The 13,622-nt window shown below is 38.3% G+C and overlaps 1 protein-coding gene across 4 annotated transcripts in view; it reads right to left on the bottom strand.

Moving 5' to 3' along the window:
• The window catches only part of nin (ninein (GSK3B interacting protein)), a 47,168-nt gene extending 36,049 nt beyond the window's left edge, over positions 1–11,119 (bottom strand). For 3 of the 4 annotated variants that reach the window (XM_041812733.1, XM_041812736.1, XM_041812737.1), the window contains exons 1-2: positions 10,821–11,119; positions 647–859 (exon numbers count right to left, since the gene is read on the bottom strand). In XM_041812733.1, the coding sequence (XP_041668667.1) occupies positions 647–838 (192 nt within the window). In that variant the 5' untranslated portion in view covers positions 839–859; positions 10,821–11,119. Of the gene's footprint in view, positions 1–646; positions 860–10,246; positions 10,318–10,820 lie in introns of those variants that run through there. The other variant, XM_041812734.1, reaches the window with a different exon arrangement.
• Positions 11,120–13,622: the final 2,503 nt, after the last annotated feature.

Raw genomic sequence — 13,622 nt, 5'->3', positions numbered from 1 at the left:
ACTCCTTAAACAATAGTTCTGAAACTTTTACACTTTTACATGACTTACATTTACAAACCTTTCAGGTTTTTGATTTTTAATTACTTTGCAAACTTTTCTAAAATTCTGCTTTCACTTTGTCATGATGGGGAACTGAGTGTAGATTAATGACAATAAAATATTTTTTTTTACTGTAGCATCCGGCTGCATCATAAGAAACCGAAAAAAGTGATATCATACGTAGTGATGTTATGTGGCTGCACAGTTCTTGCAACTGAATCTCATCCTTAAAACGTTCAAAATTTAAACCAAAATTTGTAAGGAGGACAATAAGGAAGATGTTTCTGTCATGAAGATCGAGATAAGAGTGATCAAAAAAGATTTGGTAAAGGGACAATGCAGCAACATGACAACTACTGTAAGAGCTGCACACAGAAATAGCTTTAGTTTACATCCATAAAATGCAGAAATCTAGTTTGTCCTTTATTCTATATAAATATTAACAGCACTGTTAATCTACTAAGGTCAATATATCTTAATGTACATGGTTCCTTTTCAAGTTTTAGTGATTTTATAAATCATTGCAATAACAGGTTTTATCATCCAAAACTAGCAGGATCAAAAAGTACCAAACAATAGGAAGTTTTGACATCCACAGGTTACTAACCCTGGCTGTGAGGTGGTCCTGGTCCTGCAGGAGAGTGTGCATAAGTGCTGGCGTGGCATCGTCAAGGTGAAGGGACTGACAGAGGTCAGAAAGCTCCTCGGGGCCCAGAGAGCCAGAGCCGCTGGCATCGAAACTGTTAAAAACTTCTTTCAGGCGCTCCTCGTAGTGGTCCTGCTCTTGGACGTCATCCATCCCACAGGACAGCAGCCTGCCCTGGAAGACGTGGAGAGAAAAATCCTGTTTTATAAAAGTTTCTTTCACATTTTAGCTGGTGTGTCTGGCCAGAAGTATATTTTAAAGAAGCAGTGGTAAAAATTGAAAAAAAAAAAAACTCCTAAAGATAAGCGAGGGACCATAATCCAGTCACTTTAACATCACTTCACAATACATCCCATCAAATTAACAAAGAATCCACTATTTCTATAACTATATTTGCATATTTTAGGGATCTAAAGGACTATTATGCTTAACATGTTTGGAGTTGCTCCAGTGGATTACTTTAGGCTGCAGAAGGCTGCCATATAACCCTTAGGGGGCAAACGCGTCCACTAAAATACATCACATAAAATTTTACCTTTCTTCTGACAGGCTCAGATTGTTTTCTTAAGTGTCTGAAAACATTTCAAGATTATCACTTAGAAGAAAAGTCATTTAGATGGCAGATGGCTTTCAAATCCTCCTTTTCAAACCCACTGCAGGGACGAAAACACTTTGCAAAACATGGGAGTTGCTTGTCTGTCTGATGTTAAACCTAGTTTAATCCCCCCCATTTATCTACAAGTCAGCTATTATGCAAAGGGCAATGTCCAGAACCTAAACCCTTTTCTTCCTCAAAAGTCTCTCACTCCCTCCAGCTTGTGCCAAGACTCGCGAATCGCTTTACTATTCTGGGCTCTACCAGTCATATTAGGGAAGCCTAAGGATGTCGAAATACCTGGACAGTTCTAGGATGAGGCGATGACACGAGTCCGCTGTCGCTCTATGAACTCACACTACAGGTTAATCCAGTAAAAGGGGATGCACAGATAATCACTCAGAGACAAACATGAACCTCATCTTTGCATCAGTATCCTCCACATCCTCTCTGGTTTTGCAGGGTATTGTCAATTTTTGGACAAGATTGAGTTTAAAGGTCTATCGTAACCAGAACCTGGCCATCATTGGATTCCGCTTTTACGCTGTTAAATGATATGCAGATTGCTCTGCATTTGGAAAAGTTGGTTGCTAAAAAAGTACTCTCCTCATCTGGAAGTCTACCTCACTACTCTGCTGTTTGCACTGACTTCAGGAACTGTTTTCTGTCATACAAACAAAAAGTCCGTGTCTGCACAAATTTAACAAAAGGGGACATTTGAAAGAGCTTTGGAACCTTTCTTAGCACTTAAATGCACAGTATGTAAACCCCACTGACAAATAAAATAAAACAAGTAGAAAAATGCCACCCAGATCCACCCACATTCTTCATAATTACCAAAATCAATGCATTTATCTTTTAGTCCACATTAAAGGTTCAGTATGATAGCAGAATTTTACACTTCCAATACATGGCTAGTATAAATAAACTGATATCAATATCTGTGTTGATAAAAAGGCTACAAAACATCAATCTTTAGCACTTAATGCACTCAAACTTAAATAGCAATTTAACTGCTCACATTGTATACTTGAAGTGCTTGCAGTGCCATCAAGGAAGGCCACGTTTTAACAGCTTTTCTCCCGCATTCTGAAAAATTCATCCATGAAACTAAAATGTTGGCCAAAGGAACAAACTCCTTAATTCAGAACAAGAAGTAAACCACAAAGGTAGGCAGAGCTGAACAGAGCTTCTGGTCTCTGCTTAGCCTGGTAATGCCCAGTGGGACCACAATGTGCGGGGGGGGGGTCAGATCAGCGCTGGAACTTGCAACCAATCTCAGATTATAATCGTGGTCTGTTACATGTAAGCAGCACAAAACATTAATGAGATACAGCAACAGAAGCAGTTGGCACTGCTTGGAGCAGTGTTAATTTCATCGACTACAAATGTTTGTCAACAGCCTTTTTTTCCCGCTAAGCCATCTGCATGCCCTTATCATTATACTTTTAATTTAAATCCAAGGAAATGCTACCTGCCTGGGTATGGACGATATTCAGCTTAAAACGTCTAGGCCAGTGGTTCCCAACCTTTTCCAACTCAGGGCCCACTTTTAAGTCTCAAAAATTTCCACCTCCGACCCAGGCCATATAATGCGTTCTCAGAGCACTTTTTTAATTTAAGATTGAACATAAAGGACTGAATTGAATACAGGAGAAACATGTGGGAAGCTCCACAGTCGCTAGCACAGCATCTGTAACATGTTGCAACACCTTCAGTATTACAGTTTTCAAGGAGCTGTCCACACAATAACCTCTAGATAACAATAAAAGTTCCTATCTCTCATGTGCTTGTCACATGTCTAATACTTGAAGGAAAAACAAAACAAAATAATGAAAAGAATATTTGACATTTTTAATATCCTTTTAAACATAACTGAGTTTTAACATTAAAAACACTATTCTGTATATTTTTATTTTTATATAATCACATCCCTGTAGGACCTGTAGGACTATGAACTGGGACGAGGGGGCTTACACCTCTGATGCTGTCCTCAAGAAGCTGCTGAATAGAAGGGTGCGTGATCATCCAGTCAGTCAAGACAGGACAACCAAACCTGAATCAGACACCTCGCAGCAACATCACATGACTCTACTAAGGAAGAGTATAGGAAGTTAGCAGTCGAAAGTTTTGGACACTGTAAAACTAAAAAATGCACATTTAAAAAGCATCAGTGCGCTCAAAATCTCCATCTATTTCTCAAGACTGGTGTGTACAAGAGGAATCAATCCATCTGAAATCATAGCCACGCTGCTGCACACTCTAAAGTGCACAAAAACGTTCACATATTGAAATATTACAAATGTTTCTGAGCAAGTCAGGCAGTGTGCAGGTGTTGAAGATGAGAAATTACCAAATATTCTGACTTCTAAGACTTCTACTTTTGTTGTGTTGGTATCAATGTTGTTTGACATGTACTAGTATCATACCCAAGTTTAATATGCTATGATTGTGACAACCCAATGTAACACAGTAACATCATAAACTAATCTGTTAAGGCAGCGGTGAATCGTCAAGTAACAAAAACATGCTAGGGCTGCTGGGCAATATAGCCTCCAATCAAAAACAGATTATTTTTTTATTTTTTTTTACAAAATAGATTTAAATTTTTAAGAAGGCTATATATTACACAAATGATTTAAAGAAGATATTTGTTTCATTGATAAGAGTGGTTATTTTTTTCAGTTCAAATATAAAATATAGATATCACAGCTTAACTTTACAAAAGACCATGATTTTATTGACCATCATGGGCCCCTAGTTTGGCTGGGCCCCCAGAAACTCTCCCCTTTACCCCCCCTTATGGACGGCGTTGTCTGCACATGACTATTCTTGGTTGTTCATGGCTGTCTTCAACCACCTTCAGGTACAGTGGGGGTCTCCGATCTCTGGCACCTTTATTTTGGGGGTCACAGGCTGAAAAGGTTGAGAACCCCTAATCTAGTGGACCAATGATCCAAATGTTTCTCATTTTGACGATGCATTTCAAACCTGAACTCAACCAGGCAAAGCCTGAGGAGAGCAGTGGAGGAAATTTAACAGAAATTCTAGAGTTTTTTTCTTGTAATTCCTAGATTTTCCACAAATAAGATCAATCAAAAAAACAATTTATTTAATGGCTAAAACAAACTAACATGCGAGGGCAGCAGCTTCTGTTTTTGCAAGGTAAGATCCCAGTTCAGATACACAGAGCCGTATGGCTTTACAGAGAGATTTAACCGTTAAAGGAGAGGATCTTACCTTGACAAAACTGTCCATGTCAGTAGAGATCCTTTCAATAAAGCAGTCAGAGACTTAAAGAAACAATCCGACTCTATCGGTGGCCAAAACAGCCACTTTCAGAGGATTTCTGATCAGGCACAGTTTCCATTAGAGATTACGTTACAGAGAAAGCAGTTTGCCTGGAAGCTGCTCCCTGAAACAGACTGCCAAAGCAAGTCCAAAGCTCTTTGTCCCTTTTAATCATTCAGACACCAAAACGTGTTAAAAAGAGCTGGCTCGGGTGTAAAAACTCCACGATTACTCTTCAAAAGATACTCACAAAGACTCCGGAAACATCCATCTCGAGAGCATGCAGTCTTAACAGCGTCGCAGATCGACTAAGACACCAACACAGCTCCTGCGACATTTGCAGTGGAGGCTTTGGCTAATCCAATTACAAAGATTAGACAATCAGGTAAATTGATAGATGTGGCCGAGTCTGAGACGGACTATGACTCTGTTTTAATGGCTTTAGCTGGCACTATTGTAATTCAATCTGACGCCCATGGGAAAGGGAAAGTTCACCTTGTGTGCACACTTTGGCAGAGTTTAAACACACTTCTAGAAATATTTCCAGCACATTTAACATCCCACAAAACTGAAGGATATCTGATAAAGTACAGGCATGTAAAATATGAGCATGATTAAGGTTTCAGACTTATTGAAATGCTGACTTCAAACTACAGATGAGGATCAAGGTCAGCACAGTAAAGTGGCACTGAACCAAGAAGAAAGATCCGCCAGGACTAATAGAGAAGGTCACAACAAAGCTTTGAGCTGATATTCACTGCTGGAAGCGCCGATGACACAGACGTAGACGAGGCTGTAATTGAAGAACAATGAGCACAAGCTGAGAAAGAGAGGGACAGACCATTTTGTAACCTCAAATGACATAACTCATACGCAACGACACAGGTCAGCCACCTGAGGCTCAGCCCCTGAAAAGCTAACACGACTGGAAATAGACATGGATAGCCACTGTGGGCAGTAAGGGATTCCAACAAACACTGGGAGACATTTCATGTAGACTGTTTCAGTACAATTCTGCATCTGTCAAGTATTTGAGTATTTATTAAGGCTTTTATTTTTGACAGGGCCAGTAGTTTTGAGAAGTGACATCTACAAAATGGGAAGGTAATTTACTGCACAATAAATTTGTCTCTACAATAAAGATTGTACTGCACATTTAAAGTTTTTTTTCTGTATTTTTATTGTCATGATAATGTGCAACATGAACCCATTTAGACCACAGTCTGCCTGAAAAGGCATCCTTAAAAACCTAAGTGTTATTTCAAAACAAGCGCCAAATACCTTAGGGATTTCTCACAAACTCCAAAGTAATGTAATGTTTACAAAAATCTTAATATTTCAGCCTCAGTGGAAAAAAGAAACAGAAAATAATAACTTTTGAAACTTTCAACTTCTCCCATGCTTCAACTGTCAGTTTAATATGGCCATAGCCAGTACAACCATTAGGAATGTCCTGAAGAAGAAAGAAACCACTGGTGTACAAGGAACAGGTGTCGAACAGGACGACCAAGGAAAAAATCAGACATTTAGGACAGAGACATTGTGAAAGCTGTATAGAAAGACCCTAAAACAGTGTTACCCAAACCTGCCCAACCAGAGCCAAATTGTTTAAGAATACCTTTGCAAGAGCCACAATCTAAGTGGTGAAAAATGGCAAAAACAGCTTGAAGTAGCAACAAAAATTAGGTAAAGATGGCAAAAATCGTCAAAAAGCAGCAAAAATTGATGAAAAGGGGCAAAAACAGGGAGAAAAAGTGGAAAAAGAGTCAGAAAGTAGCAAATATGGGTGAGAAGTTACAAACAAATGAGTTTCAGGTGGCAAAAAACAGTCCAAACGTGGCAAAAAAATTAGTGCAATGTGACTAAAATGGGCAAAAAGCAGTCAAGAGTGGACAGAAATGGGCAAAAACAGGAAACAAGTGGTATTTGATGGTAGAATTATACTTTAATGGGCAAAAAAATGGTGAAAAGGGCAAAAATTGGATAAAAGTGGCTAAAAGAGGTGGCAAAAGTGGGCAAGAAAATAGGAAACTAATGGTATTTAATGGCAAAAGGATACCTTAATGGGCAAAAAATGGTGAAAAGGCCAAACATGGGATAAAAGAAGTGGCAAAACTGGGCAAAATATAGGAAACAAGTGGTATTTAATGGCAAATGGATACTTTAATGGGCAAAAAATAGTGAAAGAGCAGAAATGGGATAAAAGAAGTGGCAAAAATGGGCAAAAAATAGGAAAAAAGTGGTATTTAATGGCAAAAGGCAGCTTAAATTTGTGAAAAGCAGCCAAAAATGGAAAAAAGGGGCAACAACATTTTCTTTGTGAATAATATTTAAAATTTAAACCTAAAAGAGCCACAAATAATCACAAAAGAGCCACATGTGCCTCCAGAGCCACATGTTGAGTATCACTGTCCTAAAACAACTGTTACAGGTCGTTTCCACTGAGCGGTCTGGTTCAGTTCTCTGTGGCACGGCACACATTTTATTTGCATTTCCATAGAGCAAAAGCTGGAAAGGGTCGCTAGAAAAGGACCCGTACCATCCCACTTTACAACACACTTCCATAGGGGTACCAATCTTACCTATTCGTCCCAAAAAGGTGGAGCTACACACAACAACAGGGGAATATGCTGACGTCACGTCAGCACGCGACATGACTGCTTGGCTCCAGGCTGTAAAACACGGGAGTCTATTCTGTGAGAAGCGGCAAAAACGGGAGAAAAACAGACTATTATCTGCTTAAATCTGATGTGGCCAATATTTACATATAAATCGGAATTTATTCAGTATAGTGCCTCTATTTTCATGAGTTTCTATGGCTTAAAGCTTTAATTATAACTATAGCTGCTTCACTTTTACAGTCCCTCTTTGAATGTCTTTGTGTCATTGTTTAGTGAACATGCACTTCTAAAAAAAAGTGCAGCAAAAGTTAAAACACGTCCAGTACAATGGGTTGATGAAGTCCTATCTTTACATCCCAGCTAACTTTGCAAAAAAATAACTGATGCTTATTTGCTTTTAGACTTTGAGATGAATGTTTTAGATAAGCAGCACCACATCACTTTATCCAATGAGATCAAACTTCCCAGTTTGAGTCCAAATGTCTTTACAAAGAGCTCCCTCCTGACCCTGGCTTTTCCAGCTGCTCTCACTAAGATCATCAAGCACCCCAGCCAGGTGTCCCCCACACCCCCCGAGACTTGGGGTACCCATTCACCCCACAACAATGGGGACAAAAACCAAATCAGTATTCTGCATCTGCACACTGGAGCAGCTTATGAAATGCAAGAAAATCATTGCTCAGCAGTGTGGCAGCTCCTTTGAGGCAGCAAATTCTCTAAAAGTTGAAGATAAATGCATCACAAATATGGAACAAAATAAGAAAGCAACCCATCAACACTACTCCCATGCTGTTGCTCTGACTCAGCTTGTGTTCAGGAGGCAGCCTCTGAGCCAATTATCCCGGTAGCCCTCCTGCTCGGCTCGCAGGATCACGATGGCCGCGGTTTGACAGCTGCTGTGGCAAAGAATCACTCCAGGTCACAAGAAGGAGGCTAATCCTTCTCATTAGCCCTGAACTCATCAGTACAGAGGTAAAAATCAGATAGAATTCAATCAGGGGAAAATAGAAGGTACAAACTTGACATTTTCTCTCCTTTAACATGAACCATGTAAAACATTGCAGGTAGAGGGTAGGGTTGAATTCAATCTTTTCTTCTTAAATTATTTTTACAATTACAAAGTGAAAAATATTGCTGTAACGCAATAGGATGAATTCAAGTATTGGAGTCAATCTACATGCTTTTAAAAACCATGTGCTGTTAACAGTCAAAAATTAAAGGTGGCTGTGATTTTTCATTTCATAGGACAGAGCTGAATGATCTGGTTTAAACTCACTGTTTGTGAAATGTAAATACAAAAAAATGAGTTTCAGGTGGCAAAATAACCATCCAAAGGTGGCAAAAAAATTAGTGAAAAATGACTAAAATAGGCAAAAAGCAGTCAAGAGTGGACAAAAAATGGGCAAAAATAGGAAACAAGTGCTATTTACTGGCAAAAGGATACTTTAATAGGCAAAAAATGGTGAAAAGGGCAAAAATGGGATAAAAGTGGCTAAAAGAAGTGGCAAAAATTGAAAAAAATAGGAAACTAGCGGTATTTAATGGCAAATGGATACTATAATGGGCAAAAATGGTGAAAAGGGCAAAATGGGATAAAAGAGGATAAAAGAAGTGGCAAAAAATGGGCAAAAAAACACAGGAAACTAGTGGTATTTAATGGCAAAAGGCAGCTTAAATGGGCGAAAAGTGCACAGAAATGGTGAAAAGGTCAAAAATGGGGAAAAAATGGCAAAAAGAAGAGACAAAAATAGGGAAAAAGAAAAGACTTGATATTTAATGGCAAAAAAGTAGCTTAAACGGGCAAAAAGTAAGAAAAAAGTAGCCTAAATTGGTGAAAAGTGGCCAAAAATGGAAAAAAGGGGCAAAAAAGTCTCCCTTTTTCAAGATTTTCTTGGGAATAATATTTAAAATTAAGACCTAAAAGAGCCACAAATAATCACAAATTTGTACCGGACAAAGAATTTCTTTTGGTCATAAACGCCCCAGTGATGATTCCTGGCTCATTAAATGTCTGAATTCTATTACATACAGTGATATTTATCAGAACCTACGCACAACCATATACCCTTACAAGAATGATTAAAATTAAATACAGTTAGGTAGAATACAAAGACAGGATACAGACATGTCTTAACCAAACAGACTTCTCAAATTTAGGATATAAAACAAGTAAAAATAAACTTTTTATGGCCCTGAATTTTACACAACTTCAGTTTAAGAGTCTTTAAAGACTTGATGGATCTGTAGGAGCCCTGGGAAAGAAACAGATCCAGCAAAAATCCTGGACACCACCTCAATTGCACAAAACATTAACAATGTTTCAGTACCAAAACATTTCCTGCTATTTTTGAAAATAAAGAACTAGAAATTACCCAACATTGGGTGGATAGGACTTCTTTTTTTGATGGTATATTGTGTCATTTTCACAAATATCAACATTAAAACTACTGATATTTTATCAATTTTGCATATTTTATGGTTATATTGAATTTATCTGTATTTCTGTTGAACCTCATAAGAACAATTAGTATCCTACAGCCTGTAGTTGTTTACTTGACCCCAATTTTGTACAAAATTTGAACTTAACTTGTTAAATACTTATATTCCTTTTATTGTGGATACTTCCATGTAAAGTGAACGATAACATTCAGGTCGAAATATTTACGTATATCATATTTTATATCCCAAAACTGCCTCAAAAGTTGACATGACGTTCAACTATCAACTTGTTCCCCCTCAATAGCTCACTGAGCCCACTTTTAATGACATTTAAGGAAATAACTGCACATTTTAAGCAAGCTACTTTAATATTCTTTGTTTAAAACTAGACCAGTTTTATCATAAATCCAAATATGATTAGGGACTGTTAGCTAACAGTTAGCCCTGGTCAATAAGACAAGTGGGGTCTAAAGAGAACTTAAATCAACGTCTGTAAAGCATCACTGATAATGACTATTTAAGCTTTATATGTAACGCTTAAGCGTAAATATCGCTGAGTTATTTGTATCTACTTTGACCTATAAAGTCAGCTATAGCTACTGTAAAAACACTCACCAACTGTGGAACATTTAAGCTGAATACGAAGGCCAGTTAAAGAGGATTTACATTGGAAAGTGACCGGCTAAGCTAACTGGCTAATGCTGCATTCAGTTGCTCCTCGGACCGTCCCGTTTCCAGAGTCGAAAAGTCGATCTTAGTTTAACTGGTGATATTGAAATACACTGTTCACTAAATATAAAATGTGTTATATGGCTTAGAACTATAGTCACTTTTACCCGGTAACACAGACAACCATCATCCGATTTGAAAAATACATATTTTATACCAATAAGCTGAAAGTAACAAGCAGTAGGTCAACACGGTTAGTCTGCATTGTTTCTGTGTAATATTACAATCTAAATCTGTCATCTCAGGTTTGATACACCCAATTAAAGTTCCACTTCCCCCTGTCGCTGTTCCCACTCGATGAATTCACGAGAAGTTTTCACCACAAAACCCGTATCTCCGATTATTTCCACACCACGTGAACGCGAAGTATCATCATCCTAAAACGCTGTTTCAAACTTCGTCGATGAAATCATGGAGGAACACCAGAGCGATGAAACTGCAAAAAAATCAAAATACTCACCAAAGTCTCCGAACTTGGACGGAATGTGGCACCTTTAAAGCCGATACCACTCGGGTAAAACAGGTTTAAAACGCTAAAATAAACTTTAACAGCTTAACATTTCTCTTCGCATAGATTTCCCTCGCAGGTTTACCGCCTTGTCATGATAGTCAGCTTGTTAAAAAGTTTCCTAGTTTTAGTGTCAAAAAGCAGCAGAAAGGAGGTAGTTAGAGAGGTCAGCCTGCTGCTTTGCCTTTGTGTCCTCGTCTGTGTATCATCCTCTCTGGCTCTGCTAGCGGATTTTTGAAAAGTGTCTGATAGAGGAAGGGGTGGTGACCGAGGACTGCGTCAGCCTGCCCGGACTCAGACTGGCCCCATGTGGACCAACGCTGCACTGGGAAATCAGACCTTCACGGTTTAAAACAGCCCTCAACGGTTTTAGCCTCAGGACCCACCTCTGCCTCCTTCACGAGGAACTGTGACCCAAATTTCCAAAATCCTGCACTGTCATGTGCAGTGAATGCTGCAATTTTCACCTCAGATGGAGCTAAACATATTAGTCTGATCCATATCAACAATGAAATGTTATAATATCTCTATTTATATAGCACTTATAAAAACAGTTGTTTACAAAGTGTAGCCTAAATCATTGGTTCTCAACCTTAGGGTCGGGACCCCATTTGGGGTCGCGAGACACTGAGAGGGGTCTCCAGATGCCTTAAAAAACTAAGAATATTTTTGAAATTACACTGTTGCCACTTACACCAAGTTGACCAATTTGTAACCCTTTTTCAACACTATTAAACATCAGTGTTGCCAATTATAGCACATTTTGCCACTTAAAACCCATTTGTGTAAATTTTATACCCTTTCCACCACTTTTTTACGCCTGTTTTTGTCACTCCTAAACCAATTCTTGCCACTTTCTGCCTATTGTTGCCTCATTATTTCCACTATTAACCACTTTTTACACCCCTTTTGGCCCATTTTAACCACAGTTAACCTATGTTTGCCAGTTAATATCATTTTTTTCATCCCAGTCCACCTACTTTCCCTCAATTTGTGTACTTTATAGCCATTTCAGCCACTTTTTAATCCCGTTTTACCACTTTTTGTACCCATTCTTGCCAATTTAATCCATTTTTGTCCACTTTTCTCTAATTTTTGCCACTTTCAACCCATTTATGTTCTTAAAAAATCCAATTTCAACACCTTTTCCACCATTTTTTGCCAATATTTACTAACTTAAGCAATATTGTTTACCCATTTTAAAAATGTTTTTAACAAAAGTTATTTAATTTTAAGCTTAACTTCCCAAAGGACCATGATTTTTCTGGCCTCAAGTTTGGCTGGATCCCAAAAACCTTCCCCTTTATCCCTCCTTATGGGCAGCCTTTCAAAGACATTTAATATGAAAGAATACATAAATTGCAGTTGAAACTTAAACATTTTTTAACAGCTCTGCCCTTTACCAAATGCTTAGTAGTGAAGGTTTCCCAAATGGATGTGTTAAACAAATCCATCTGGCATGTCAGGTTAGGGAAAAGTAGCCATTTATTGCAAGAAGAGGAGATACATTAGTTGAAATAGTGATCAAACATTTAAATTTACCAAATTTCACAGTAAAACAGGGTGAAATAAAAGGTACTGAAGAAGGACTTCAGGACTTTTGCAACAATTTTTTCAGACACCCACTAAAAACTGCTCTGCGACCCACTTTTGGGTCCCAACCCACCAGTTGAGAACCACTGCCATAGACATCCGTGGCAGGCAGGCAGTGGTGGACTCAGGATGTTTGAGGGGCAGGTGAAAATGATAAAAACAGCACCTGATGCCTGTAGAAGGTCAAAGGTCATATATTAAACATGAAATAAATACAAAGGATAAGATTCAGCATTTCTTTTTTAAATCATGAAAACGTCTTCAAGAAATCTGTAATGATAGACAAGGAACTATGAACTATAACCACTGATTTTACAAAGGAAGAAATAGACTCTGTATCAGAAATAATGGCAATTAACTGCATTTCATCAGGGCCACCCATTGAGAGGAAAGCCTAGAAGGAATTTTATCACTGAATTTCCAATGGAAGGGCATGAAAGGGAAATCATCATGTATTGTTCATTTAAAAAACAACTTTAGGGCAATTTGTCAGATTTTGTTTATGTAGAGGGCACCTATGAGGGCATTTTATCATGTTTGTCTATCTATCAAGGCACCACAGAAGGCACTTTCTCTGCAATTTTAAGCAATAGGGCACCAAAGCGGGCATTTTTTTTTTAATTTTTACAAGTAACATGCTTATTTTAGTCGCTGTCTTTGTTAATACGCACACTTTTGGAACTTTTCTCATCACATTCATTCATAACATTTAACTTCCTCTGATTCATTTTTTATTTCTTTTAAGATTGGAACTGGAGAAAAATTCTGTTAAAGTAAGATGTCAAAAATAAGGCTTTCAGCTGATTTTTATTCTTGTGCGGTGGGGTCAGGACTCCCCCTATTGCTCAAAATCAAACTTGCACAAAATTCCTGAGGCTGTACATGTGAATGCAAACAGCTGGAACTATCACACTGGTTTATCTGGGTAATTTCTGCTTATTGAAAAAAAATGCAGGAAAACCTCCTGCTGTGAGGGAAGAGTTTGAATGAGGAAGTCAGAAAATATCCTGGTAGGCTTTGCTGCAAGTATGAGAAGCACCAGTCCGTGATTTATGGATGTACTTCTTTGGATTATCCAGCAGATGGTGCTGTTTCACCCAATATTTTTCTGCTCTGCCTGTCTTATATAAAACTACGCCCACATTATGCGCAGGCGCCTTG

Source organism: Cheilinus undulatus, linkage group 18, assembly GCF_018320785.1.
Source record: "Cheilinus undulatus linkage group 18, ASM1832078v1, whole genome shotgun sequence".
Classification (NCBI taxonomy): Eukaryota; Metazoa; Chordata; class Actinopteri; order Labriformes; family Labridae; genus Cheilinus; species Cheilinus undulatus.
The sequence above is the reverse complement of the archived record's forward strand: the minus strand, read 5'-3'. Positions and strand labels throughout refer to the sequence as shown.